Source organism: Ogataea haglerorum (genome assembly GCF_019207285.1).
Source record: "Ogataea haglerorum isolate 81-453-3 chromosome Unknown 81-453-3_NODE_8_length_489951_cov_95.815404, whole genome shotgun sequence".
Classification (NCBI taxonomy): domain Eukaryota; kingdom Fungi; phylum Ascomycota; class Pichiomycetes; order Pichiales; family Pichiaceae; genus Ogataea; species Ogataea haglerorum.
The window spans coordinates 167,163-193,028 of NW_025065158.1; the positions used below are offsets into that span (position 1 = coordinate 167,163).

A 25,866-nucleotide genomic window follows, 5' to 3' on the forward strand; every position below is an offset into this window, starting at 1 on the left:
TAATTACTTCTTATATGCCTGCTTGGCGAGGTTGACCAGATCGTCGAACTCGCCCGTATCCTGACACATTTTCCGGAAGTCGGATTTTTTGTTGGTGATGAGCTTGTAAGGATGGTCGTACTCCTTGACCTTGCCGTGGTCTAGCAAGAGAATTTTGTCGTAGTCGATGATGGTCTTGAGTCTGTGCGCGATCGTGAGAACAGTGCTGGTGGAGAACTCCTCTCTGATGGTGGCCTGGATCTTGGCGTCCGACTCGTAGTCGATCGACGCCGTGGCCTCGTCCAGCATCAGGATCTTTGGCATTTTCAGGATCGAACGGGCGAGACACAGCAGCTGCCGCTCTCCCTGCGACAGGTTGCTGCCCCCCTCGGAGACGGTCGAGTCCAAGTCCAAGAACTTGTTCACGTTGTCTCCACGGGCCCGGGCGGTCTCGTCTGCGACAGCGGCGCCGTTGCCGTCCACGATTCTCTGGTAGTCGTCGACCGAAATGAGGTTGACACGGCGAAGAGCCTCGAACATCTGGAGATCGCCGTACTCGCCGAAAATGTCCAGGTTCGACCGGATTGTGCCCGAAAACAGGGTAGGGTCCTGCGGGATGATGGTGAGGCCCTTCCGCAGCGACTTGAGACCGATTTTCGAGATGTCGAGGCCGTCAATCTTGATGCTGCCGCTTTCGAGGTCCACAAACCGGAAGAAGCTCGTGATGATGGTGGATTTTCCAGCACCCGTGCGGCCCACCACCCCGATCTTCTCGCCCGCGTTCACGTGGAACGACACGCTGTCGATCACGCGCGGTAGCTCCGGGCTGTACCTGATGCATATGTCCTGAACGTCGATCACGCCGTTCGACGGCCACGAGTTGACTGGGTCCTGCGGCAGGTATTCCGGCGGCTCCTGAGGAGTCTGTTCAATGTACTCTTGCACTCTCTCGACAGAGTTCATGCTGATCTCCACGTAGGCGTACATTCTGACCACCCAGACGGCTGTGTATCTAAAGGACACGGCGAACGAGAGCGAGATACCAGCCAGACCGGCATCGATCTTGTCTGAGTACGCCACGGCAAAGGCTGCCGCGAAGAAGATGAGGAAGGCGCCAATCATGTCGGACCTGTACGCCAGCCACCTGTTGTTGACCCAGACATACCAGAACGGACGGTTGTTGAGGTCTATCTTCTCAAAGTTCTGTGTTAGGAACCGTCTTTCGTCTCCGTAGGCTCTGATCGTGGTCATGCCAACAAGCGTCTCGGAGAAGTGCTGGTGAATAGGCGACTTGGTGATCGACTCGTACCGTTTCAGGTCTCTCGAAAGCTCCAGGTAGAGAGCGCCCACGGCGTAATAGACCAGCAATATCAGCACGCCGGCCACCAAGAAGGCCGGCGTGACGGCACAAACCACAACGAGCGTCGACAGGCACGAAATCAGCTGCGTGACAAACTCTTCGGCATAGAGCGCGAGCTCCTGGTCGATCGCCTCGATGTCCTTGGAGAACCTGTTCATGATACGGCCGATTGGGGTCTGGTCGAAGAAACGCAGTTTTGCATGCAGTAGCTTGTCCAACAAATCCTTGAAGATCTTTCTCGACACGTTGAGACCGCCCATGAACGTCAGAAACACGCGGCTAGACCCTAGCGTCGCGAACGCCAGACCAATCAGGCTATAGATGGTAATATAATACATGGTGCCGCGCTCCTCCACTGCCAGTCCGAACGGCTGCAAAACATAGTTCACGAGCGGCCTGTGCCAGTTGATGCTGTCGAATGAAGGGAAGATAAGCAGACTCATGTCATTGGCGTGGGATAATGCAGCAATGCCGCGCCTGTCTTCCACAGCCGACCAGCGTCTCAGCCAGTACGACTGGTACACGTTGACGGACTGAGAGCCAATGAACAGGATAGCTATCATGATCCACAGGGCCACATTGCCAAAGTACCTGAAGTAAGCGTAGTAGATCTCAGCTTTGACAGAGCCGTCGGACTTGGTCTCGTCCTCGATGAGTTTCGACTTCTTGCGCTGGTCTGGTTGCTGCGTCTTCTTCGCAAGCCCTTCAGCAATGGCCTCGCTCGAAATCTGTGACTTGTTATCCAGCGCTGCCAAATTGGCGGTCGATGCCGATCGCGACTGCATGACGCTCTTGACCACTTCCTCGTTCAGCAGACCCTCCTGCATCAGCTCGTCCACGCTTCCTTGCGCCTTGATGCGGCCATTGTCCATCATGACCACCAAGTCGGCCTCCTTGACCGTGAGAGAGACGTTGTGCGACACAAGAATGCAGGTTCTGCCCTTCATCAGCTCTCCGTTGATACAGTTCTCGTAAATGTGCACCGCTGTGTGAGAGTCAACAGCCGACAAACAGTCGTCCAGCAGAAGGTACGAGGCAGACGAGTACAGCGCTCTGGCCAGCGACACCCGCTGCTTCTGTCCGCCCGACAACGTGATGCCCTTTTCGCCGATTTCGGTCTCGTCGCCGGCCTCCAGAATGCTGAGGTCTCTCGTGAGTCCACAGGCATGGATAACGGCTTCGTATCTCTCTTGGTTGAACGGCGACGCAAAAATGATGTTCTCCTTCACCGTGGCGTTCAGCAGCCACGCCGTCTGCGAGCAGTAGGCCACAGACTCCGTCAGACCAGTCACAGGGTTCGGCGTGAGGTCGTCTCGAGGAATGGCGCCCGGTAGAAAAACATTACCCTTGTCAAGGTCCATCTCTCCAAGAAGAGCGAGCAGTAGCGAGCTTTTACCAGAACCAGTTGGTCCAACCACCACATTCAGCTTGCCGACCTTGAAGTCCACATTGAGGTCCCTGAGCGCAAACTCAGCCTTGCTGTTCTTGCTCCAGTAGAAGGTGGCATTCTCGAAACCAATGAGAGGCGAGTTTGGACCTCTAGGAGCTGACAGTTGCTGGTATTTTGTAGTTTCGGGCTCGTTCAGAAATTCTTCCACCCTGTCCAGAGAAACCTTGCATTGCATAGCCATGGACAACATGTCAGCCAGTGCGTCCACAGGACCTCTCAGTAACGTGAACAACGCAAGCGCCGTGAACGCGATCGGTGACGTCAGAGCGTTCCCCTGGATAACAGTGTAGACAAAGAAGGTGATCAGCGTGACGACAGTAGGCACCACGAGCCAAAGAAAAATCAAGAGCGCCCAAGCGATAGATCTACCAACCAAATGACTGAGTTCCTCCTCTCTGATCTTCATGATGGTGTCCGCAAATTTGTCCTCCCAGGCAAAGTATTTGATGATTCTGATGTTCTGAAAGGTCTCATTTGTCTTCTGGATTCGCCTGTCGGTCACCATAAGCATCTGCTGCTGGTACTGGCTGATCTTTTGCACTAGCATGTAATTAATAGGCAGGATGCCTATGAGCGTAGATGATCCTATAAGGGAGGGCCAGCCAAGAAGCTTGTACAACAGGTAGATAGCAACAGCAGCCATCACAAACGAGTTAGGAAAATAGTGAAGGTAGCCACCGATCTCAGACACTTTGAAGGCGTCCACAGACATCAAGTTGATAATACCACCCAGTTCCTTATTCGAAGACTCGTCTTCTTTCTTGGGCTTGGCCGACTTATCGTTCTCTTCTTCGGTGGTCTTCTCTTTGTCTGTCGAGCCGAGCCGTCTTCTCAGAGCCTTAGAATAAATTTCGCCAATCAAAATCGACCGCATACGCGTACAGATTCTTCTGCCCAAGAACAAACCTCTTCCCGAAAATGAGCACGCAATAACCCCAGACCCAAACATGATGAGCACATAGAACCACGCCATGCTCCTGGATTTGGTATGCGGAGATTCGATGTACTCCAAGATTTTTTTGAGACACAGAGTGGGCACAAAAGTCAAAATCGCATCGAAAGAGGTGCACAGTGTTTGCAACGCTAGTTCTTTTTTAAATTGCAGGAAAAGGCGGAGGGTGAATCTAGCAGAACTTTTCAGTTTGTGGAATCTGACCAGCACATCGTGAGAGTAATCGTCGTAACGCAGCCCCCAAACTTCGTCCATGGTGATTGGTTTCCAGTATGAAGAGAACACCATTTTGTCGAGATAGCCATACGTTATGATGTCTATCAAGGACGAGGTCGTCTCTGGAGAAGGCGTCACACCTTCCTCCTCGTACACGATTGCGGGTTTATCTGACAGTCTCTCAAGACCGTTCGTGAGGCACAGGAGCGTATTAATGACAAATTGGGCAACGTAAAACCAGTACCCATACGACCCAGACACGTGGTGTAAGAGTGCTGAGCGGAATAGCATTGCCGAATTAAACCATTGTAGATTGTAGAGGGCAGCACAATGGTACCAGAGGTCCACTATGTTTGCGGAAAAACCCTTCGAGACATTCAGAAGTCTAGCAGAGGTTATTACCGTCAAATAGAACCACAACGAAAAATTAATGTATTTCACAAGCGGGAAACGAGACTCTGAAAAGTCCTCAAGACGGGACAATGCGAGAAATGCAAGAACGGTTTGTGATACCAGGAGAACCTCTTCAAAAGCAACCTTCAATTTCTCCGCGGTGTCGCGGTAAACTATGCGGACGACACCAATGGGCTTGCCATCATCCTTGATAGGTTTGAGCAATGCTATGTCGAAATGCCTCTGAGAGATGTCGGTGGTCCCGGACTCGGTCGAGGAGGTATACAATGCACGGCCATTCTGCAGCAATGGTTGTTGTTCCGCGTCTAGTTTCGAATATGGCTCTGCTTTTCGTGAAGCAAGGAAGTTTCGCAGCAAATTGAAAGCCACTACCAGAGCGGACAAAGCCAACGGCACTGACACCCAGCTCTCCACCAACTGCCTTCCACACACGGTGAAGTCGTCTACTGCCCAATATGAGTCGCACGGAGTGCTATTTGACGACGCAAGACTCATTGAAAACAGTAAATCCAGCAGATATATAATAATTAGGGCACAATTTTTTCTTTATATAATGTGCACGCTCTTGTAATCTGACAGATAAGGTTGAAAATTTTAGTGAGCCTAGCCGTTCATAAGCGGCACCATAATTAGTCACTATTCACAGCCGGAGGAGCTGCCACCATCGCATCTGATAATTGCCTATAGAATGCACGTGATTAGAGAGAGATATATAAATATACAAAGCAAAAAAGACACAAGTCTACGTAAACGCGTGTCTGATGAATGAGATGTCTAAACGTGCTGAATGCTTTCACTCGTTTTCCTTGCCCTCTGAAGAGGCTTGAGCAGCAGCCTCCACAGCGGAGTCAATTGCAACCGTGACGTTGAGCTTTCTGTTCTTGTACTCCTTGTTTTCGAACTCCTTGAGTGCCTTCTGCTGGTCCTCCTCGGACTTGAATTTCACAAAGGCAATACCTTTGTTGTCGATTTGGACGTTTCTGGCCTTCAGCTTCAAGTAGAGGTTCTTTGGAAGCTCCCTTCTTGGAACACGGATCCAGACAGGCTCGTACTCGGCGAACAGCTCCTTCAAATCTTTACTTGTGACAGACTTGTCGAGGTTGCCCAGGAACAATGTGGTCTTAGAAGGAACACCCTCTGACAACTTCTTCTGCTTTTCCTCCTTGGATAAGACTGGCTTTCTGACCTTTTTCACAGGCGCAGACGACTCAGCAGAGGTGGCCTCGCTGCGAACAGCAGGAGATGCCTCTTTAGAATCGGTCTTGGCCTCGGACTCAGAGCCGGATGGCTTTGCTTCCGCCTTGGCCTTGGCCTTGCTCTTCTTCTTCGCCTTGCCGCTGGCGCTCGAAGCCGCAGACCTTTGCGCAGTCTTCTTTGGCTTTCTCTCCCTCTTAGGTGCAAGGCTTGGAGGAAGAGCAGCTCTGGCGTACACCTCTCTTTCTCCTACCGTCTTGCCGCCAATCAGCTCGATTGCCTTGGCAGCGTCTTCAGAGCTCTTGTAGACGATGAAACCGTGGCCCTTTTGAAGTTGGACGGTGGTCTGGTCTGTTTTCTTAGTGACAGTTCTGGTTGGAAGCTCCACTGACACAACCTCCAGTTCAGGAGTCAACGCTTTCAATTGATCTTCAGTGGTATCATATGGCAAGTTACCCACAAAAACCTTGTTTGGATCAGTCTCTTCGACTGGCGATGGAGATTGCTCGGTAACTTGCTGGGCTGATTCGACTTCGGAGGCAGACATATTCAACGTTTGAGGTTCACCAGGATTCTTTTTGCCGCAGTTGGGTTCCAGATAGGATTAAATTGGTGGTACAATCGGTGTCTTTTTCGGTCTTAATAGCAGAGGGTTTTCAAAATTTTTCGTCCGATGAGGGCAACACGACGGCAGACGGAGGCGAGAGACATTTTTCCAGAAACGAGACAGAAAGTGACAGGTTACCCGGCCACAGCTACTGGGTGTCTTTTACGGTTTTTTTTTTCTCTCGCTCTCGCAGCAATATGGGTCCGACGCGCCGATCGACCCCAACTGGCATCCACCAATGAAAACCATAAAAATTGAAATTTTTCGGTGTAGAGTGTTTTCTCTAGAGGTCAAAAAGTTTTGTAGAATATCCACTCGTGTTGATTTGCAATGTCCTTGCTTAGAAATTTCATAGACGCTCTGTCGCCAATCACCGCCTACGCAGAGGAGCCTGCCGAGGAGCCTGTTGAAGAAGTGGAAGAGGAGGCTTCCGAGGAACCACAGGAAGAAGAGGAAGCAGGCGGTGACGACGCCGAAGAAGAAGAGGACGACGAGGACGACGAGGACGAGGACGATGAGGAAGAGGAGGCCGGCGACCCAATGGACGCCCTCAGGAAACAATGTTCCGAAACCAAAGAATGCGCACATTATGTTCACCACTACCAGGAGTGTGTCGAGAGAGTGACTAAGGAGATGGAGGAGCCAGGATACGACGAAAAGGACTACAAAGAAGACTGCGTGGAGGAATTCTTCCACCTCCAGCACTGTATCAACGACTGCGTTGCTCCAAAGTTGTTCTACAAGTTGAAATAAGGGATAGAAGTGTATATGTCATCAAAATAGCAGGTATTCAGAGTGTAATAGAACAGACGCTTGCACATCATGCTATCGCTGCTACAGCCACAGTATTATCTGAAATGTTTGTTACTCTCCATTATTTATGCCTCGACTCTCTTTGGAGCGTTGGCAGCAGCAATGGCAGCAGCCTTGGCTCTCTTGGCCAGCTTAGCATTAGTCTTAGCACCCATCACACCTCCACCCCAGTGTCTTCTCTGGTCCTCGTACTTTTCAATGAAGTTAGCGTTGATGGTGGAAACGAGCTTGGCCAACGTAGCTTCGTCCTCTGGTCTAACGTCGACCAAAGCAGCAACAGCACTGGTCTTCTGGTGGACAAGGGTTCCCAATCTAGCCTTACCCTTGACAATAGCGTACGGAACACCCATCTTTCTGCACAGGGCAGGCAGGAAGACAACCAGCTCGATTGGATCGACATCGTTGGCAATCAACACCAATTTGGCCTTCTTGTTCTCGATCAAAGAAACAACGTGGTTCAAACCGTACTTGACAACAAATGGCTTGGAGGAAACGTCCTCCTTCTTCTTGCCCTCAGCAATGGCAGCAGCCTCCTTGGTAAGTCTCTCTTTCTTCTCGGCAGCAGTCTCTGGTCTGTACTTGTTCAGGAGCTTGAAAACCTCGGCAGCACTGTTTCTGTCCAAAGTGTTGGCGAACTGAGCAATAGCTGGAGGAACCTTCAATCTCATCGAGAGCACCTTCTTCTGTCTCTGCAGTCTGATGTATTGTGGCCACTTGACAAATCTGTTCAAGGCTCTCTTTGGCTGGATGTTCTGTCCAATACCAAAGTTTCTTGGAGTGGACTCAAGCAAAGGGTTCTTTGGACCAGTGCTCTTAGCAGCCTTGGTCGACAAAGGAGCTGGGGCGACCTTCTTTCCTTTTGGAGCCATGTTTAGTTGTTAAATTATCCAAGTAAAATTTTTGAAAAATTCACCCTCGTGCGACCCACGAAAAATTTCCTTACCTGCCTACATGCACGTGACTTGCACAGGAGGTTTTCCAGCCCTCTCTATTATATACGCTCCGGCATCTTCATCATCAGCACCACCAGCGACGTCCAGCCGGAGAAGTGCCGTGTCCGCTGTCCGACGCCTGTCTCCTCGTTGTACTGCTCCCACGTGTATCCTGTTTTCCGGTACTGCTCGTAGATATTCTCGATCAGGTTTTTCCGCAGAGACTCGTATATATCGCTCATCTGCGCGCGGATCTCTGGAGATGTTTCTGGCTGCGCGGCATAGTATTGCAGGCTCTCCAGCACCAGGTAGTTGATGTTGACCCAAACGTGGCCTCTCCAGTAGTCCTCGCCCTCATGGAAATAGGGATCGTTTTTAGACAGCGATCTGATCCCGTACGGCGACCACAGCTGCTCAGGGTCCCGTAGCTGCTCCAGAACGTGTTTCAGATGCTCTGACGACGCAGGAATCAGCCGGTGCACAAACGGCATGATGCTGACGTACCCGATGTGGCACTCGAATATGTCCTCGTCCTCCTCGTCCACGGTCACGTCGCAGTAGCTCCGGTCCTTACTGCTCCAATGCAGATCCTCCATGTTGGCGACGATGTTGTCGTATATCTCGCTGTAATGCTGTGCGTCCTCGTGTTTGTCGAGCAGAAACGCGATCCTGTACATCGACCTCGTCATTGCTCCCATCCAGGCCAGCAGGTCAACGTGCAGCTCTGCTATGTCTGGCGGTGATCTTGGGTAGTCGTCGATCCCGCTGGGCAGACAATGGTCCTTGGTGCGGCCCTTCCAGCGGAACACGTCGAGCGCAGAGTGGCACGTTCTGCCGAACAGTTTTGTCTCACCGCGCTGCGTCCTGCGGAACCAGTCGTAATGTTTCTGGAGCTGCGGATATATTTTATATGCGTAGCTCACGAGCAGCTCCGGATTTTCCAGGTGCATGTCGCCCAGCCGCAGGGCACCCGCAGCCGAGCCGGTGTCCACGCCGTACTTCTTGGTCTCCTGGGCCTGTTTCGCCAGGTCCAGCAGCTTCGTGAAGACCAGCATCAGAGTGGGCGGGTTCGCGATGTTGGGGTTCTGAACGGTAAACTCTGGTGGCACCTTGCTTCTGGCCTCGTCGCCCAGGATCTGCTCTCTGGCTATCCAGCCGTCCTCGTCGATCAGCGAAAACCAGCTCTGGACGATTTCGAGCGCCAGGTCCGAGTCATACTCCAGAACGGGCAACAGGTGGAAACCTTCGTCCCAGTAAAAACCCCGGGGAAAAAACGGTCTGCTCGGAACGGCAGTAAACAGCTCGTACGGTCCCTCCGACTTACCTGCGAGGCTGGCGTGGCTGAACTCAATATCGTCCACCACGGCATTGCGGTCCACCAGCTGGTCGCCGTAGAAGTAGCTAATTCCACCCAGCAGCTGCGAAAGCATCTCCTGTGCAAACTGGAAGTGCTTGGGCTTCGCGTACGGCGGAGCGAGCTGGAAGTTTTTGGCGAACTTAGAGTTGAAGTTCTCATTCATCTCGGTGATTTTGTCAGGAAGCTGTTCTGCAGTCAGCGGCTCGTTGTCTGCCAGATTGAAAATGATGTCAAACTGAAAGCTGCCTTGGAACGTTTTCTGCACAAAATGCATGTTTCCCTCGTAATTGTCGATATTCTTCATCTGAAACAGCTGTTCGGGCGGGATCCTGTCCTTCTTATCCAGCTTATCCTGCAACCTCTTGATGTTCTCGCCCAGAAGCGTCAGAAAAATGTCCTTTGCTCGCCAAACGTTGCCTGTAGGAACCACCAAGGACAGGTGTCTGGTTTTCGACGGATCGAGTCCCAGACCGCGATAGTCACCTTCACGGGCGTACTGGCTGGACGCGCCTTTCGTGACGTCCAGGTCAAACACCCCGCCAAGCCGCTCTGAGTACCCGACCAGCTTCACGTCGCCGTCGGTCACGTCGTCGGGGCCGGCATACGTCAGCTGTCCTTCTCCCTCGAGACCGGCGTAGAACACGACCGACGTTTTAGCGTCTTTTTTCTTGGGTTTTCCAGACACACGCAGCGCCCAGTTGCCGTCGTCTGTTTTCACAAAATCTGCCTCGAGCTTGAGACCGAACTGCGCGTCTTTGACCACCTCGTGACCCCCGATCCGCGGGTCGTACCTGGTCCACCCAAAAGTGTCCAATTGGTCGTCCTGGCGGCACTCGTGCCGCAGACCGCTAATTCCCTGGTAGCTGTCCACGTTGAACCACATCAGGCCCGTCAGCAGAGACTCAGGCAGCCGAGGCTTCACTCCGAGATACAGATTCGACCGGTACGCTCCCCAGAAAAGCGATCTGCTGTTTGCGCCGGCGTAGTCTGCCGCCAGGCTGCTGAATTCCTCGCTGCTGTTGCCCAAGATGCCATACTCGATGGCCAATGCCGAGCAGGCATAGAAAAAGGAGGCCAGTAATACTTTCCACAGCATGGGAAGAATATTTTTGAGAGAAAATAATATTAGTGCAGATACGCATGGCAGCGTAATAATTACATAAACCCGCCCAGTTTGCGCTTCTTGCGCTTTTTCTGCGACGAGGTGCCTTGCGTCAGAAGCGACGAGCGCAGCTGCGACGACACTGGCGCCTCTGGCTGCGAGCTTGGCGGAGACGCGATCTGGGAGCTAGCAGGGGACGACGCGTTGATCTGGGAGCTCCCTGGGGAACGCGACTGAGAGAGCCGCTGCGAGAGCCCGGCCAACTTCGCCGGCCGCGCTTTCAGCTTTTTCTTGCTGCTCTGCGACGTGCTGATCGCCGGTACCTGGCTCAGAGGCTCGGCGTGGCTGAAGCGGCTCGTGTCCTGTGGCTCGTGCGGCCGCCACTGGTCGAGCAGCGCGGCCAGCTCGACCGGCAGCTGCGACCGGATCGCCTCGATCCCGTGGTCGCCCTGGTCCTGCTTGTGCACCGTGAGGAGGCTGAGCCCGAGGTTCGTGCTGATGCGGTCCAGGCACGTGTCTCTTTTGCTCTGCAGGATGTCCCGCAACCGCGTTCCTCTGTTCTCGAACGGTCTCAGCAGGCGGAAAAGGGTTTCCGGCACCGTGTGCAGCCTGTCGATCTGGCCCACGTCGGAAAACACCCGCTCGGACGCGCAGTAGACGGCCCACCCGTTCTGCGCGACGAGCGACTCGAGGTTGCTCGGGACAGCGCCCGACGTCGGGACGATCGACGCAAGCGACAGATACGCGTCGTCGCTCTGGGCGAACCGGGCGACGAGCTGCGCAACGCTCTCCTCGGCGTCGTTCTGCTTCGCTGGCTCTGGATTCCGGCCCACGGCGGCTATCGCTGGAGGCTGGCTCGGCGGCGTCCGCTCCGGCACCTCTACCGGCCGGTCGGCGCGCTCCATGTGCGCTCGCGAGATCTCGAGATCTTTGGTGAGCTGCAGATACACGGGCGCGGCGCCGTAGTCCACGAAGACGATCGACTGCAGCGGCTCGGACGGGTGCGGCACGTAGAAGTAGGGGTCGCCCACGACGCGCGCCCTCTGGCGCTCAAACCCAAACGTCACTACGCAAACCAGCGGAGTGGCCTGCGAAATTATGTGGCACTCGAACCTGCCGTCGTAGCTCTGCACAGAAAGCTTGAGAGACAGATCCTGCTGGTCCAGATGGTGCGACCAGCCCAGCACAAGCTCGAAGCCGGACATGTCGACGACAGAAACCTCTCTCGTGGTCAGCAGAATGCAGTAGTCGTGCTGGCCGGCAGGAACAGCCAGGTCGAGCAGTCTGGTCCAGTAGTTTGCAACCACCTTGCAGTTCTGCGTCCCGGGCGACCACACATGCAGCGACGAACGCGACATCACGAGAAGCTCGTCGTTCCGGTGCGCGAACTGCAACTTCTTGAAGTTGGACAGTTCTGCCGGATCGTGGATCGAGGAGAGATAGAGCCGTTTGTAGTCGTTGAAGTTGCGGTCCAAGTCCCGTCTCACCAGCTTGAACAGCCCGAAATTGCCCTTCACATCCACCAGCGCAAGATAGGCCTCCATGCGCGGACACACGCACGCGTGCGCAAAAGCCTGGCCGGCCAGGCTTTTTTGCGGAATCTCAACGAGTCGGGCCACCCCGACGCTGAATTTGCTTTCCACACGCGCCTCAAATATGCACACGCTCACGCTCGTGCGCACGCCAAAGTAATGCGTCTCGGGAATCGTGAATATCTGCCTGATGCGGGAGCTGAACCGGACGGCCTTGGTCGACGACAGCGATGGAAGCCGGCCCGAGTCCAGGATGCTGACCGCGACGATATCCCCGTACGGCCCAGTCGCGCTGATCAGCAGGTCGGTGCTCGCCCTGGGCACGGTGTAGCGGAGCACCGCGAGCAGGTCTCCGTACGTTGGGTCGTAGATCTTGCGGTCGAGCGCAGCCAGAGACTCCTGGTGGCCCTTTTTGAGCACCTCCTTCGGCACAAAATAGGTGTCTGTGGACTGCTCGACGATTTCGGACGCGAGCTTGACGCTGCCTGCGCCGATGTCTGGTGACTTCTGTTTGAGCTGTGCAGGCACCAGACAGTGAAACGAGTCTTTGACGGGCCGCAGCTGGTTTCTTTTAGGCTCGCGCAGCCGCGGAAAATCAAACGAGTCCGTCGCTCGGTCGTACGTGCACGAGCCGTCCACCCCGTAGGTGAGGTGGGTGTTTTTCCCGGGCCACATGTATTATCAGGTATTTTTCAATTTTTTGATCTAAAAAAACTATGTGAGTTCGCGTACGCCTAGGCAATTATGGTGGTGTGCGGGTCGGACGGTGCTGCCACACAACAAGCCTACGATGGACCCCAAAAGTAAGACTGGCAAGTGCAGTGCTCGGGACGTTAGCGATTTCCAGCTCTGAGACAGCTGCTACCATTTTGGGCCGCTGGGTGCGCAATTAAGCAAGACAGCTGGCACGGCCCTCCAGCGGGGGAGCTACGTGCAACCACCCTACACCAGAGCTCAAACTGCCATATAGTATATTGCTCAGGCTTATTAAAATACGAATCACGCATCCATCGTTCTCACAACATAGTCCACCTTTTCTCCGGAAGCAGAGGCAGCCTCGAAAACCTGGGTCTCCATCCCGTGGAGCACGCACCGGTCGTTGACGAACTCCGGGTCGACCTCGTCCCAGGTCTTTCTGATACCTCCTGCAGGCGGAAATATCGCACACAGCACGTAGTACGCAGCTCCTCCAATGAAGATCCCGATGGGCAGCGCAAAAATATAGAGATGAATTGCCCCCAGCGAGATGTGTGTGTTCCCGCACGCGTGCAAGAACCCGGGAAAGACCGGTCCCCAGCTGATGAAGTACGCGACGTAGGCGCGCCAGTTGATCCCGTACGTGTAGTAGTAGATGCCGTCTTTTTTTCCGCTGTACAGGTCAGCGAGCTCGCAGCGGCCCTTTCTCACGAAAAAGTAGTCGCTGATCACAATCCCCAGGATCCCAGAAAGGAAGATCTGCTACGAGCTGAGGTACGTCGTGAACGAGAACGAGGTCTTGGTCAGGTTCCACGGAGTGATGGCGAAGGAAAGAACCATGACAATGATGGCCCCGCGTCGGATGTTGATGTACTTTGGACACAAAGCTGCCGTGTCGTTGCCGCCGGCAATGATGTTGGCAAACAGTTGGGTCACGGCCTGTGCGATGGAGAACCCTAGCGCAATGAAGAAGACGCTTTACCTGTTCTTCGCCGAGTAGCTGGTGGTCAGGAACGCTTCGAGGATCTTGGTCGGGTCCCAGATAATGCGGCCGAAGATCTTCTCCGATGTCGACGTGACGAGGATGCCGAGCAGCGACACGATGATCGATGCCATCGGCGCGGCTATCATCTGCGTGTACAGGGCGTCGTTTCTCTTGGCAGCGTTTCTGGTCAGGTCTGAGTTGTTCGCTGCGAACGTGACGGACTGGCCGGCCTGGGTGAACATCTGCCCCAGAAAAACCCACGCGTGGCTGTTTCCGGCGGCCACGTGAGTCTTCTTGGTCATGATGGAGCCCACGCCGTGCGCCTCGAGGAGACACCAGATGAGGAAAATGAGCAGCAACACCAGCATCAGCGAGGTCTTCCAGACAACCACCTTGTTGTAGTTTTTGATGGGGACAAACGCCAAAAGCAGGGTGACCACCCAGCCGATCGCAAAGCCAACAAGCCGGCCGCCGGTGATGGAGTAGTCGCTCGAGAACGAGTTGTGGATCTGCGCCATCTTGGGCGTGAGCGCATACAGCATCACGTAGATGCAGTTGCCGGTGGTGATTCCCTGGACACCGCACCAGATGATGGTCATGGCGTTTCTGTTGAAGAACGGCCAGAACCCGCCATAGACGCCGAACGACGAGCGAACAATCACGGGAAACGGGATCTTGTACACCATGCCTGGTCTGCCAGACATCACCATGAAAAACGTGATCACAATTCTTCCCAGGATAACACAGAGCCACGTCTCCCACCACGAGAGCCCGAGAGAGATCCCCGTCAAGGCCACTGTCCACGACGTGACGGAGGCCTGTTCTGCAAACCAGAATAGCGAGTAGGTGACTTTGTTCCATGTCCGTTTCGAGGGAGGCGTTGGAAGCAGGTCGGCATTGCACAGAAAGGCCTCCTTGCCGGTCCCCACGCCGTCGACCTCCAGCTTAATCTTGGAGAGCCTCATTGATTTCAGCAACTTTGAGATGTATCGTGCGGCAGACTGGTGTTTGGACGCACATTATGTACCTCGAGCCAGGCCCTGAGCGATAAAAAAGCTTATCTTTCTGGCGGTGTCGGTGCGAAAAAACTGGTGCGAAAATCTGTGATTATCGGGACTCGAGCGAAAAAACAATAGCCTGCAGAATGCACGCTGTCGGCAAGGGCGCGATATGCCTTGGGAGCCCCGATCTGCCAGAAACAGCAGCCTCAACAGATTGGACGCTCTCACAACTCTCAACTCTCCAGATCAAGCTATGCTGCCCGAGAAGCAAGACGAAGCAGCAACAGAGACGTGCTCACCTGGCTGCTCCCGGATTGCTGCCTGGAAGTCTTTGAGACCCAAGATGTCGCCCCAAACAGAGCGCAAGCCGATCATCGGCGGCCTCGTGATGGCGATTTTCCTCGCCGCTCTCGACCAGACAGTCGTCACGGTTGCACTTTCCACCATATCCACCCAGTTCACCGACAATGCCAGTGCGGCCACCTGGGTGGGCACTGCGTTCACTCTGGCCCAGGCCTCGGTGATCCCTATCTGCGGCAAGACCGCCGAGTGCTGCGGAAGAAAGCCCGTCGTGCTGGTCGCCCTGGCCGTGTTCTGCCTGGGCTGTGTTCTGTGCGGCGCGTCCCAGTCGATGCTGATGCTCATAATCTCCAGAGCGATCCAGGGCCTCGGCGCCGGGTCTGTCAACTGCATGGTTTTTCTGATCATCACCGAGATCTCCACGCCCGAGCAGCAAGGCATGCTGCAAGGGCTGATCGGGGCCACCTGGGGCGTAGCTGCGGCATGCGGTCCCCTGATAGGCGGCGCGTTCACGGAGTACTCGAGCTGGCGATGGTGTTTTTTCATCAACGTGCCGTTCTGCTGTCTCGCGCTACTGATCTTCACGCTGTTCTACCACTGCTACCAGTTCGAGCACTTCGTGGATGGCGAGCGTTTTGACGCGATGGTGTCCAAGTCGTGCTACATCCGCGACCTGGTCATACGGATCTGCATAGACATCGGGCTGCACCAGAACGCTTCCTCGGACACAGAGCTCAGTCTTCTGGCGCTGTGCTGTTCCGTGGACGCGTCGCTTGCTCTCCATTTCCACTTCCCGCTGGCCATCGACTCGCAGTCGATCAGGAATGATATTCTAGAGAAAATACAGCAGCTGCGGCCGTACTCCGTCTACTGTCTCGTGAGCAGCTTCTGTCGCGTGCAGAGCGAGCAGCTCACAGACAGCGAGAGACACGCCGCGTACCTGCGTCTCCACTCCGCGGCCCGGACCTTGGAGCAAAACGTGCGCGTCTCGCCCGCCGATCCCAGCAGCAAGTCATACAGCGTCGTGCTTTATCTGGAGCTGCTGGTGCTGCAGGCCGAGATCTCGCAGCAGCTGGGCGACGCCGCCGCGCGGGACGGCTGCCTGCACAAAATCAGAGACGTCCGGGCCGGCTTCCGCGCCCAGATACCCCAGACCCTGCGACACACGCTGGACCATTTGGAAACGTAATCTTGTACATGCGTAATACACACTATTTGCTGGCGTCGTCAAACGACTCGAATCTGAGGTCCCAGCCGATCTGAGGACCGAGCTTAGGAAGCACCTCGGCAACGCTCTGGACGTCCTTGTCTCCTCTGCCAGAAACGTTGATGATCACGTGCTGGTCCTTGGACATTTTCCTGGCAGCCTGAACAGCACCGTAAATGGCATGCGACGACTCCAACGCAGGAATGATACCCTCGTACTGAGACAGCAACCTGAATCCCTCTAAAGCCTCAGCATTGGTGGCAGCTATGAACTCAACGCGACCGGTGTCCTTCCAAGCGGACAGCTCAGGGCCCACACCCGGGTAATCCAGACCCGCAGACACAGAGTGGGTGTCGTGGACCTGTCCATCAGTGTCCTGCAGAACGTACGTCTTCACTCCGTGGAAAACACCAGGCTTGCCGGCCGTCAGCGTGGCAGAGTGTCTGTCGGTGTCAAGGCCTTCGCCTCCGGCTTCCACACCAAGCAGCCGCACGCCAGTGTCTTTTTCGAACGGAGAAAACATACCGGTCGAGTTGGACCCTCCACCAACACAGGCAACAACCAGGTCCGGCAGCTTGCCGTCGTTCATCTTTTTGAATTGCTCTTTGGTCTCGTTTCCAATCACGCTCTGGAACGTTCTCACCAAAGTTGGGTACGGATGTGGGCCAATGGCAGAGCCAACAATGTAGTGCGTGTTCGATAGGTTGGTGACCCAGTATCTGAAGGCCTCGGTGGTGGCGTCCCTGAGCGTCTTCGTTCCGTTAGTGACGGCAACAACCTTGGCTCCCAAAATCCGCATCCGGAACACGTTCAGAGCCTGCCTTCTGACGTCCTCTGCTCCCATGAAAACAGTGCACTTGAGACCAAATTTGGCACATGCCGTGGCAGTGGCCACTCCGTGCTGACCGGCACCAGTCTCTGCAATGATCTCGCTCTTCCCCAAACGTCTGGCGATCAGGATTTGAGCTAGCGCGTTGTTTATCTTGTGCGAACCGGTGTGGTTCAGATCCTCTCTTTTCAGCCAGATCTGAGCTCCCCCCACATACTCGGTCAATCTATCAGCGCGATGAAGAGACGACGGACGCCCAATGTAGTCATACAACGAGCGGAACTCCTCCCAGAACTTTGGGTCTGCAATGGCGCTCTCAAAGCCATCCTCCAACTCTCTCAAGCAGGCCTGCAGAATCTCAGGCACGTACTGTCCTCCGTACTCGCCGAATCTTGGATTGTGGAGATGCTTCTCGTCGAAAGTGACGTCTGAGCCCAAATTGAGCTCCGCCTCGAACAATGACTCACCAACAACGTTCTCACCCTCGCCGGTTAAAATCGACCTGACATACTTCTCGGCAGTAGCAGCTCTCTCGCCCGCCGGGGACTCGTCCAGCAGCGAAACCAGCTTTGAACCAATCACAACACCATCCGAAGACGAGCCAACTTGAAGGAAGTGCTCTCTGGTGGAAACACCAAACCCAACAGCCAACGGAGCCTTGCCTCCAGTGATCTTGCGGACCCGGTCGACCAGAACTCCAACAGACGTGCTCACAGAGATGGAGGCGCCGGTGGTGCCCATACGAGAAACCACGTATATGAAGGAATCGGCAATGTCGCCGAGCAGCTTGAGTCTTTCGTCGGTAGTAGATGGAGCAACCAGCGGCACGTACGACATTCCCTCTTCTTTGCAGTATCCTCTAAATTTCAATGCTTCTTCTGGCGGCAAGTCGACAACAATAAATCCATTGGCGCCTGCCAGACGAGAGTCTCTGATCATCTCCTTCTCGCCGTATTGCAGAATAGGGTTGTAGTATCCCATGAGAACGAACGGAACGGTCACCCCAGAAGCTCTGGCCTTCTTCACCAGGTCCAGAACCATACGCACAGTCACGCCGTTGTGCAGAGCAACGTTGTTTGAGTGCTGAATCACTGGTCCGTCGGCCATTGGATCAGAAAACGGAACACCAAGCTCAATCACGTCCACACCACCAGCCTGCAGACTCTGTAAGATCGGGACCGTCTCCTCAACAGTGGGGTGTCCCGCGGTGACGAACGTCACCAGGGCTGTTCTCTTTTCAGACTTGGCCTTGATAAAAGCCTCTCTTAAAGCAGTTGCCATACTGTTATCTAGTGAAAAAAATCAGTCATCAGGGAATTCTTGAACCGGTGAAAAAAATGTTGAATCGTCCCGTCGATCGGCGTCTATTTCTTTTTGGGTGCTGGCTTCGCTTTCGAAGGCGGCCGTTTCGTGGCGCTATTCCTCGTCCCTGGTGAGCCTACGCTGCCCGAAGACAGCGGCCCACCCATCTCTACCGAGGAAACAAGCGGATTTTTCGAGGACTCCGTCCTGTTGAGAGATTGTTCGTTCAGATACTTGGTTTCGATCTTCACCTCATGGGGTTCAACCTTGATCTGATCCTCAGGATTGGCTCCCATTTTGAGCTTGGCGTACCTGACCACTGGCAGTAGCCTTTTGTATGCATTCTGATACGCATCCAGATTGCTCTTGAGCAAGTTGATCTGCGTCGCCACCTCGTGATAAAACACCGATGACGTGGTATCCTCATCCACAGAGGCCAGAAGCCTTATGTAGCGGGCCATTTCGTACCGCAAACCACTAATCTGAGATCGGAGATCTTGTATTTCCAAGATGATAGAATCGACGTCCAATTTGCCGTTCTCAAGGTCCTGAATCGCTATAGTCTCTGTCACTGGCGTGCTCGCTCCACTAGTTCCCGGAAGCGGCCCCGACGGTGTTAGATTGGCGGCAGGCGTGGGCATAGACATATCTTGCAAACACTAAATCGGTTATAGAAGTTTATCTAGTTGGGTGTATGATTACATAATCGGCGTCCTGGTAGCTATTTCCTGCGACGGATTGTGACCGTGTCGTTGTCCAGCGTCCACTCAACACTGTGCTCTTTGCACAATTCCTCCCACGACGTATTGAGAAAGCCCAAAAGCACTTCCTTTCTAAGCATAAAGTATGATCGACGCAGCGTGTCAACTTCCGTCTGTCTGAATGCTTTAAGTCTAAGATCCATTACCGACTTATAGCAAGCGTTCTTCGATAAGTAGCTATATTGGCGCGTCCAGAGATAAAAGTCTTTGATCATGAGGGCGTAAGTTGCAAAGAACGCGGCTTCGGGGACGCACGAAGCAGGCTTTCCAAAGTCCAGTGAGATGTCAAAGTTCTGCAGAAGTAACTCAAACACCGACTCGAACTCGCCGTTGTAGTGGGCCTTGTGTAGCGCTAGAATCAACAGAACCTGTTCTTTTTCAGTGCTGGACATAAGCTGGTTTTTTTTCTCGGCTTCCATTAGATGCACTATGCTGGGGACGTATGACTGATGATGGCCTATTGATGCAGAATAACGGATCGAACTCACAAACACGTCTTTTGCGAATTCTGTGTGCGGCTGGGAAAGAAGGCTTTCCCTCAGTTTGCGAAAGTCCATGAGAACTGAATCTGCTTTGGCGTTGGATCTGATGTTGGACTGGATTTTTGTCAAGAGATCTTTTCGAGCAGATTCGCTCTGCTGCAACCGGAGGTCCTCCCCTCGACTAATCAGGCCGAACTCTGCATTTTTTGAGCCTCTGATTTGATCCTGGTCCTTTAGGAACCTGTTTCGGCGCCTTTCAAGGGCGTGAGGGTCTTGCAGCACAGATTCGGCAGAATCTTTTTTCTCGTCGCTGCGATATTTCATTGATAAATAAATTATTTGACTAGATTTTTTAAATATATCGATTTATGAACGAGCTGAAGAGGCCTGCCGACGAGCACGTCAGAGACCCAAAACGGGCCAAGCTGGAAAACAGTGATTTATCTGAGCTTCAGAACATGAATTTTCTCCCAGAAATTGGTACCCAGCCAGTGAAATCCGACAGTAACGAACCTGAGATCACGAAAAATCCAAACGAACTAGACATCAACGCCACCACAGAAGGATCGAGCGACGAATCAGAAGATGAAAAGGAACTCTCTTCCAAAATCATAGCAATACCAGGAACAAACATAGTGCTGGATTCGGAGGAAGACATTCAAAAATGGATTGAAGAGCGACGTAAAAACTGGCCAACGAACAAAAGAATACAAGAAAAGAACAACTTGCAGACGAAGCAGGCGCAGGCGAATCCTAGTGGGCCACAGAACCGCCGTGTGTGCCGGTTTTGGCAGAACTCGCGCAATTGCAAAAATGGAGCAAAGTGCAGGTTTCTCCATGAATCGGGCCCTCAGAGGCCTCGACAACTCCCTAACCATAAAGTAAAACAAATCCAGGGATTGTCTGTGCAGATTCCGCAACGGTTCACTCCGCTAGTTCACAAAGGTCGCTCATTGCACAATCTGGTGGCAGAGAGAGAAATGCTCGATGAAAACGTTAGACTGTTGGGAATATTTAAGAAATTGATTGAAAACAACCTTATACAGGACTGGACGGAGCTGAAACAACGCCTCAATCTCGATAAGCTGGACTAGAAATTTAGCATATTTAATAACGGAGCACTATTAATTTTATTATACTCACATACCCCTAAAAGCGTTCTTACTTGCACGACGTCTTCCTTCATAATTCTGCCGCGTTTTGCCTCTATCTTCGTTATTTTCAATCCGCACTTTCTTCTTCTTCTGCGGCACAAAGCTGATCTCGGCCTCTCCACGAACGTTTTTGTGCACCCTGATTTGCTGTTTCTGTTCTCTTTCCTGTTCTCTTTCCCTATTGACGTCCTCAAGTCGCCTGCTAAACGACAAATTCCTGTGGTCCGTTTTTCCTGTCAGTTCAGCTGCAGCGTCCAAAGGTTTCATGGAAACAGTCTGCATTTTCTTTAAATATTCTTCTTTCTCCAGCTCCTCTCTCAGTCTCTGGTCATGCTTCCTTCTGATCTCCTGGCGTTTCTGTGCAAGAGCCTCGTCCTCGCTTTCGCTCTCACTTTCGCTCTCACTTTCACTGTCACTGTTTCCTCCCGGGTTCATTTTTTCCTCGTCAGACTCCTCAGCTGCAGTCAAAGGCTTACTACCCTGAACAGGATTAAGCTGCTTGTAGTCATGTGACTCCTCGTCAATCTGGAACATTGGGTCTTCAAACATCTCTTTGAAACGATCATCGTTGACAACTTGCTCTGCAGCATCAGAGCCAAGTTTCTGTCCAAGTTTGGTAGCATAGTCTTTGTTGACCTTAATCTTGGTGTTGGAAATGGCTCCTGTGCTCCGGATACGAGACTCCCTTTCTTTCTCGACACGTTTTTTGATTTCACGCTCACGTTGATCTTGAATTGCGTTAGGATTGGCGATCAGGTTCACCTTGTCGTACAGTTCGGTGTCAATGAAATAACCATGCATGTAGGCACGCATAACCTTGGTGCCGATAAGATGAGAGATATTGAGACGGACGACGTCTTGCTTGGTGATGAATCTATAGTTCGAGTAGACTGTGTCTGAAGGCTTCTCTTCCAGCTCTTCGGTGATGTTGTCGAGGAAGGAGCACCATTTAGGAGCTGGACCAAGAGCTGGGATGTAGTAAGTATGCATTGGAATCGATTCGTTTGCCATGAAAAACATGCCAGAGTCAGGAATGTACTCCACGTCATTTATGTCAACACTTGGTTCCATGCTGGCAAACAGGTCCCCGCTGTGACGGTCCCAGATTTTAGCGATCTTTTTGTCTGAGGTCATGATTTTGTTGCTCACACTAGAATTATCGTCCAGCCAGGTTATCTTGTTAATTGCGAATCCATAACCTTGGTCTTTAGTCATTAAAGGTTGCGATCGACGGAGGTCATACAACAACGAGACTCCGTTTGAAGTACCCACGGCCATGTTCAGTCCATCAGTGCGGAATTTGAGCGCGGTAACTTGGGTAGAGGGCATTTCAGAGCCGTCAATGACCTCCATCTTGACCACTCTCTGTCTTGCTCTGTGATCCCAAAACTCCACAGTGCCGTCCTCTAATCCGGCACCGACCAGGCCGTGCACGTTGTTTATATCAAGAATGTTGACACCTGTCTCGCTGTCTATCTCAAATGGCTGCATGAAGCGTCCTTGCTCCAAGTTCAGTCTGTAGATCTCGTTTCCCGCAGCTCCCACATACAAATCACAGTTCACCTCGTTGTATGCCAAAGAGCGACCAAACTTAGGAACTCGAGTTCTGTAGTGCATTCCGCCTTTCACCTGAAATTCGATAGAGCGATCATTTTGCAAGTGCACAGACTTGGTCCAGTCGTCACTGAGAAGCAGGAAGTCCACATTCTCACAGTCCGTGTGGCGCTCGAACTTGAGCGAAAGATTGGCAAAGTCGTAAACGTGAATCTGAGGTTTGTAAGTTCCGGTTGCCATCGCATATTGGCCATCGCGAGTGACCCTGATCCGGTTGGAGGCTTCACTGAACTCAAAATCTTGGATTAGCTCAACACGGTTCTGGTAATCGATATCGTTCTTCAGAGCCCGCTTGCGTTTACGAGCAATCCAGTCTGGAAGAGATCTAGCCACGTTAGTTCCCGAGATCTGGTAGACCGAAACGTCGTTGGCAGTCGTAGACTTTAGAACCATTAAAAAATAAGGAAAGATATTGCAGAAAAAAAATATTTTTTTTTGATTTTTTTCGGTCTGGTCGATCGACTTGAAAATCTTGTATCATTCGTGTAATTTGTTCATGGACATTGCTCAACTTAATAATCCTGTCGCTCAGGAAGCAGCCGTTGACTATAGCCAGCTGTACGAGGACTTGCTCACCAAGTACGCAAAGGTGCATGCTGATGCACAAAAGCTCAAGAACAAAGAAACACGAACAAACAGACTGATCAAGTATCTTGAACTTAGAAACAATATGCTTATCCAGCTCTTGATGCGCGCCGAATCGCTGGGACTAAGTGGAACGCAATCAAAGATGTCGAGCAACCAGGAACAGGAGATCCTGCAATCCATTTTGTCCCAAAAGCCATACCTCCAAAACATCCTTCAACCATTGACGCAAAACACAGGTGATCTAGATTCTCCCGAGCTCTCGCAATTATACGAATTGCTTGAGAAAAACCCCAACTCGTCCCTTTTGAACAGCGATCTCGAAACAGTGCTAGATCTTGACGAGGGCTCTGACAGGAAGAGAAAACTCGAATCAGCTACAGATATCTCATGACGATGCATTAGTCATTCTACTCAATCACGACCAGCTTCTTCTTCTTCGGTTTCTTTGGTTTTTTAACCACAACAGGCGGCTCTTGTTTTTGCTCTAGCTTCTCAAACTCTTTCCGCAATTTCTCCACCTCCTCGGCGTGGTCAGGCTCGTCCGGTGATTTGGTGAGGTCGAAGTGTGACAAACTCGAAGAGTCAATGAGTAACTTACTTTTGTCCTTCTTTTTCTTCGGTTTGGATACAGGCTCAGGAGCAGACTCCTCGCCTGGATCCTCGTCGCCAAGAACGAGCACTTTCTCCTTCTTGATCTTTTTTTTGCTGGGCTTCTTGCGTTTAGTCTCCACAAAAGGTTCTGAAATTGAGACATCATCCGGGGTGCTTGTGTCCATGGATATATAAAATGGGTCACCTATGCGGTCAGAGCGGTCGGGGCGCCCTTTAATTGGTTCCTCCTCACCATGGTCATCGGATGAGTGGTTAATCTCGGACACCAGATCTTCCTCGTATTCCTCCTGCTGGAGCTGCTGGGCTTCTTTTTCTTCAAGTTCAGCAAGCATCCGCTGAAACTCAGAAATAGAACCGTGGTCAATTGCGTCGTCCAGGTCTATGGCTATGGGTATGCGGCTTTGGGCGTGCGGTCCGACGGGCTTTATTGGATATTGTTCAAATAGCTGCGAGTATCCGGAGACCAGGAAGTTGGGGAAACCCTCGTAGTCGGCCTCGACAGCATCCAGTACAAGCTTCAGAAGCTCAGTGAAGGAGATGGAACGCTCCTGAACCTCAAAATTCACAGACTGATGGAACTTCTCAAGCCATCCAACTAGCCTTTGACAGACTTCAATCACGTGTTCCCGGTCTTCAGGACCCCAGCTCTGTCTCAAAGAGAGACAATATTTACCAAACAATTTAGCCATAGACTGAATGTAAACGCTGAGTGTAGGATCCGTCATTTCAGTGAGACTATCGAAGTCGTTTTGTGCCACCACGGACTTGATGATTTCTGCGCCTGTTATTTTGTACACCTCCTCGTTGTCACTATCGTCGTTATCGTCGTCATCCAATGTAGTGATATACTCCGTATAATACTCTCCGACAAGCCACATGCAATTGTATAGACCTTCTTGTAAACTGACCAGCCGCGAACTATCAAGTATCAAATCCAGACAGCGTTGAACCAATCTGCTGCGAATGCTTGGAACCTTCAAGCCCACACTCATGAATTGCGATGTGACCATTTGTTCGACTCCAGCGAGCCTATGTTCGGCATTGATGTTGAGAATGTCTCCTAAAACACCAAGATACCAATGGAAATTTGGAATGCGATCGTAATTGTCCATGGAGCAGATCTGGATAATTTTGGTGATGACAAGCAGCCTGTACTTATCTGACACAATGAGGGGACTTTGAAGGGCCAATTCTGTTTCAATATTGATGTTTTCTAATCTTTCTGCCTGCTCGTCCACAGGAATCAGTTGGACAAGTAGCCTGGACACAATGGAAACGATGTTGCGGTCGGTCACGAGAGAGTCGATCAGTTCCAAAGACTTTTCTCTGATTGTGGGGTCGGGGTCGTAGGTTGATGCCATAATGACTTTCTCATGCTTTTTGATGAGATCCTTGTGGATCTTGCAGGTCTTGATGAACGCCAGCAACCCAACATATCTCAAATCCTGATCGCTGTTCTGAATGAAGCCGAGCAGTTTATTGATTATCAGTTTTGCAACTTTGGTATCATCAGGAGTAAGCATCTTTCCATTGTGGATGCAGTTGATCGACTCGTAAACCAGAGACAGGGCCGTCGTGTTGTTCATGAGGTCCACCACCTCTGGAAGCAAAATATAGCGAAGACGAGGCTCTTCTAGACACAGATACGACAGAAGCTTCAGCAGTCTGATAACCATCCAGTTGTTGTTCGTCTCCTTCAGCAGCCCAAAGAGCCGCGGCGCGAGCTCGACGTAGTTTTTCGGATTATTATGAGCAAGTTCGCAAATGACGTTCACAGTGGCAGAAACCACAGACCCGTCTTCGTCGTCCAGTTTTTCTATTAATTTGTCGAAATGCAGTCTCAATGCGTCCGGATACTTGAGAAAGATCTTATACATGGCCAGAACGGCCTTCTTTCTAATGAACGGCTTGGAATGGGAAAGCATCCGCACCATATCGTCACAGATATCCTGTGCCAGCTCGGGAGTGACTATGGACGCAATGCCGCTGATCGCCACGCCAGTCTCCACCGAATTGCCCGAATTGATGTCTTTTTTGAGCAAATTGGTCATCAGCATGAGCACGTCATCGTTGTTCTGTCGTTGGAACAACTGCATCGCAGCAAGGTATCCTATTCTTTTGTGCTGGAACTTTGGCGAAGAGATGACCTCCAGCACGTGAAACGAGCACCAGCTCATGTCGTAGCCGTACATCTCCAAGTATGCTAGTTTGAGGATCGCCATGGATTTCAGTTCGAGGTCGTTTGTTTTCAGCTCAGCCCGACATTCCTGGATAGATTTGTCAAAGAACGCAGCCAGTTTCTCTGGATCCTGATTGTTCGCTCTAATGCCTCTGATGAGATCCGTCAGGGACTTCTCAAATGAAATCCCGAACGGCCGCAAACGCGCTCTTATAATATCCCTGGACATGAGGTCCCAAAAGAAAACT

The 25,866-nt window shown here is 52.2% G+C and overlaps 16 protein-coding genes across 16 annotated transcripts; 5 read left to right on the plus strand and 11 right to left on the minus strand.

Annotated features, from left to right (window-relative positions):
- Nucleotides 1-3: 3 nt before the first annotated feature.
- KL911_003094 (uncharacterized protein) lies at nucleotides 4-4,866 on the minus strand (the record flags this gene model as incomplete). The annotated part of the gene is made up of 1 exon (XM_043198236.1): nucleotides 4-4,866. The coding sequence occupies one exon, from the start codon at nucleotides 4,864-4,866 to the stop codon at nucleotides 4-6; it is 4,863 nt and encodes a 1,620-aa protein (XP_043054045.1).
- A 298-nt stretch (nucleotides 4,867-5,164) lies between these two features.
- On the minus strand, nucleotides 5,165-6,112 carry KL911_003095 (uncharacterized protein; the record flags this gene model as incomplete). The annotated part of the gene is made up of 1 exon (XM_043198237.1): nucleotides 5,165-6,112. The coding sequence occupies one exon, from the start codon at nucleotides 6,110-6,112 to the stop codon at nucleotides 5,165-5,167; it is 948 nt and encodes a 315-aa protein (XP_043054046.1).
- Nucleotides 6,113-6,502: 390 nt separating this feature from the next.
- Nucleotides 6,503-6,925, plus strand: KL911_003096 (uncharacterized protein; the record flags this gene model as incomplete). The annotated part of the gene is made up of 1 exon (XM_043198238.1): nucleotides 6,503-6,925. One exon carries the CDS (start codon nucleotides 6,503-6,505, stop codon nucleotides 6,923-6,925), a length of 423 nt encoding a protein of 140 aa, XP_043054047.1.
- A 125-nt stretch (nucleotides 6,926-7,050) lies between these two features.
- On the minus strand, nucleotides 7,051-7,854 carry KL911_003097 (uncharacterized protein; the record flags this gene model as incomplete). The annotated part of the gene is made up of 1 exon (XM_043198239.1): nucleotides 7,051-7,854. The coding sequence occupies one exon, from the start codon at nucleotides 7,852-7,854 to the stop codon at nucleotides 7,051-7,053; it is 804 nt and encodes a 267-aa protein (XP_043054048.1).
- A 122-nt stretch (nucleotides 7,855-7,976) lies between these two features.
- On the minus strand, nucleotides 7,977-10,370 carry KL911_003098 (uncharacterized protein; the record flags this gene model as incomplete). The annotated part of the gene is made up of 1 exon (XM_043198240.1): nucleotides 7,977-10,370. One exon carries the CDS (start codon nucleotides 10,368-10,370, stop codon nucleotides 7,977-7,979), a length of 2,394 nt encoding a protein of 797 aa, XP_043054049.1.
- Nucleotides 10,371-10,429: 59 nt separating this feature from the next.
- KL911_003099 (uncharacterized protein) lies at nucleotides 10,430-12,583 on the minus strand (the record flags this gene model as incomplete). Its single annotated transcript, XM_043198241.1, has 1 exon — nucleotides 10,430-12,583. The coding sequence occupies one exon, from the start codon at nucleotides 12,581-12,583 to the stop codon at nucleotides 10,430-10,432; it is 2,154 nt and encodes a 717-aa protein (XP_043054050.1).
- A 69-nt stretch (nucleotides 12,584-12,652) lies between these two features.
- KL911_003100 (uncharacterized protein) lies at nucleotides 12,653-13,564 on the plus strand (the record flags this gene model as incomplete). The annotated part of the gene is made up of 2 exons (XM_043198244.1): nucleotides 12,653-12,711; nucleotides 12,958-13,564. 2 exons carry the CDS (start codon nucleotides 12,653-12,655, stop codon nucleotides 13,562-13,564), a joined length of 666 nt encoding a protein of 221 aa, XP_043054051.1.
- Nucleotides 13,565-13,649: 85 nt separating this feature from the next.
- KL911_003101 (uncharacterized protein) lies at nucleotides 13,650-14,428 on the plus strand (the record flags this gene model as incomplete). Its single annotated transcript, XM_043198245.1, has 2 exons — nucleotides 13,650-13,775; nucleotides 13,841-14,428. The coding sequence occupies 2 exons, from the start codon at nucleotides 13,650-13,652 to the stop codon at nucleotides 14,426-14,428; spliced, it is 714 nt and encodes a 237-aa protein (XP_043054052.1).
- Nucleotides 14,429-14,885: 457 nt separating this feature from the next.
- KL911_003102 (uncharacterized protein) lies at nucleotides 14,886-15,674 on the minus strand (the record flags this gene model as incomplete). Its single annotated transcript, XM_043198246.1, has 2 exons — nucleotides 14,886-15,366; nucleotides 15,466-15,674. The coding sequence occupies 2 exons, from the start codon at nucleotides 15,672-15,674 to the stop codon at nucleotides 14,886-14,888; spliced, it is 690 nt and encodes a 229-aa protein (XP_043054053.1).
- A 427-nt stretch (nucleotides 15,675-16,101) lies between these two features.
- Nucleotides 16,102-18,207, minus strand: KL911_003103 (uncharacterized protein; the record flags this gene model as incomplete). Its single annotated transcript, XM_043198247.1, has 1 exon — nucleotides 16,102-18,207. One exon carries the CDS (start codon nucleotides 18,205-18,207, stop codon nucleotides 16,102-16,104), a length of 2,106 nt encoding a protein of 701 aa, XP_043054054.1.
- Nucleotides 18,208-18,290: 83 nt separating this feature from the next.
- On the minus strand, nucleotides 18,291-18,869 carry KL911_003104 (uncharacterized protein; the record flags this gene model as incomplete). The annotated part of the gene is made up of 1 exon (XM_043198248.1): nucleotides 18,291-18,869. The coding sequence occupies one exon, from the start codon at nucleotides 18,867-18,869 to the stop codon at nucleotides 18,291-18,293; it is 579 nt and encodes a 192-aa protein (XP_043054055.1).
- An 80-nt stretch (nucleotides 18,870-18,949) lies between these two features.
- On the minus strand, nucleotides 18,950-19,795 carry KL911_003105 (uncharacterized protein; the record flags this gene model as incomplete). The annotated part of the gene is made up of 1 exon (XM_043198249.1): nucleotides 18,950-19,795. One exon carries the CDS (start codon nucleotides 19,793-19,795, stop codon nucleotides 18,950-18,952), a length of 846 nt encoding a protein of 281 aa, XP_043054056.1.
- Nucleotides 19,796-19,839: 44 nt separating this feature from the next.
- On the plus strand, nucleotides 19,840-20,565 carry KL911_003106 (uncharacterized protein; the record flags this gene model as incomplete). Its single annotated transcript, XM_043198250.1, has 1 exon — nucleotides 19,840-20,565. The coding sequence occupies one exon, from the start codon at nucleotides 19,840-19,842 to the stop codon at nucleotides 20,563-20,565; it is 726 nt and encodes a 241-aa protein (XP_043054057.1).
- Nucleotides 20,566-20,610: 45 nt separating this feature from the next.
- Nucleotides 20,611-22,632, minus strand: KL911_003107 (uncharacterized protein; the record flags this gene model as incomplete). Its single annotated transcript, XM_043198251.1, has 1 exon — nucleotides 20,611-22,632. The coding sequence occupies one exon, from the start codon at nucleotides 22,630-22,632 to the stop codon at nucleotides 20,611-20,613; it is 2,022 nt and encodes a 673-aa protein (XP_043054058.1).
- Nucleotides 22,633-22,735: 103 nt separating this feature from the next.
- On the plus strand, nucleotides 22,736-23,218 carry KL911_003108 (uncharacterized protein; the record flags this gene model as incomplete). The annotated part of the gene is made up of 1 exon (XM_043198252.1): nucleotides 22,736-23,218. One exon carries the CDS (start codon nucleotides 22,736-22,738, stop codon nucleotides 23,216-23,218), a length of 483 nt encoding a protein of 160 aa, XP_043054059.1.
- A 16-nt stretch (nucleotides 23,219-23,234) lies between these two features.
- KL911_003109 (uncharacterized protein) lies at nucleotides 23,235-25,847 on the minus strand (the record flags this gene model as incomplete). The annotated part of the gene is made up of 1 exon (XM_043198253.1): nucleotides 23,235-25,847. One exon carries the CDS (start codon nucleotides 25,845-25,847, stop codon nucleotides 23,235-23,237), a length of 2,613 nt encoding a protein of 870 aa, XP_043054060.1.
- Nucleotides 25,848-25,866: the final 19 nt, after the last annotated feature.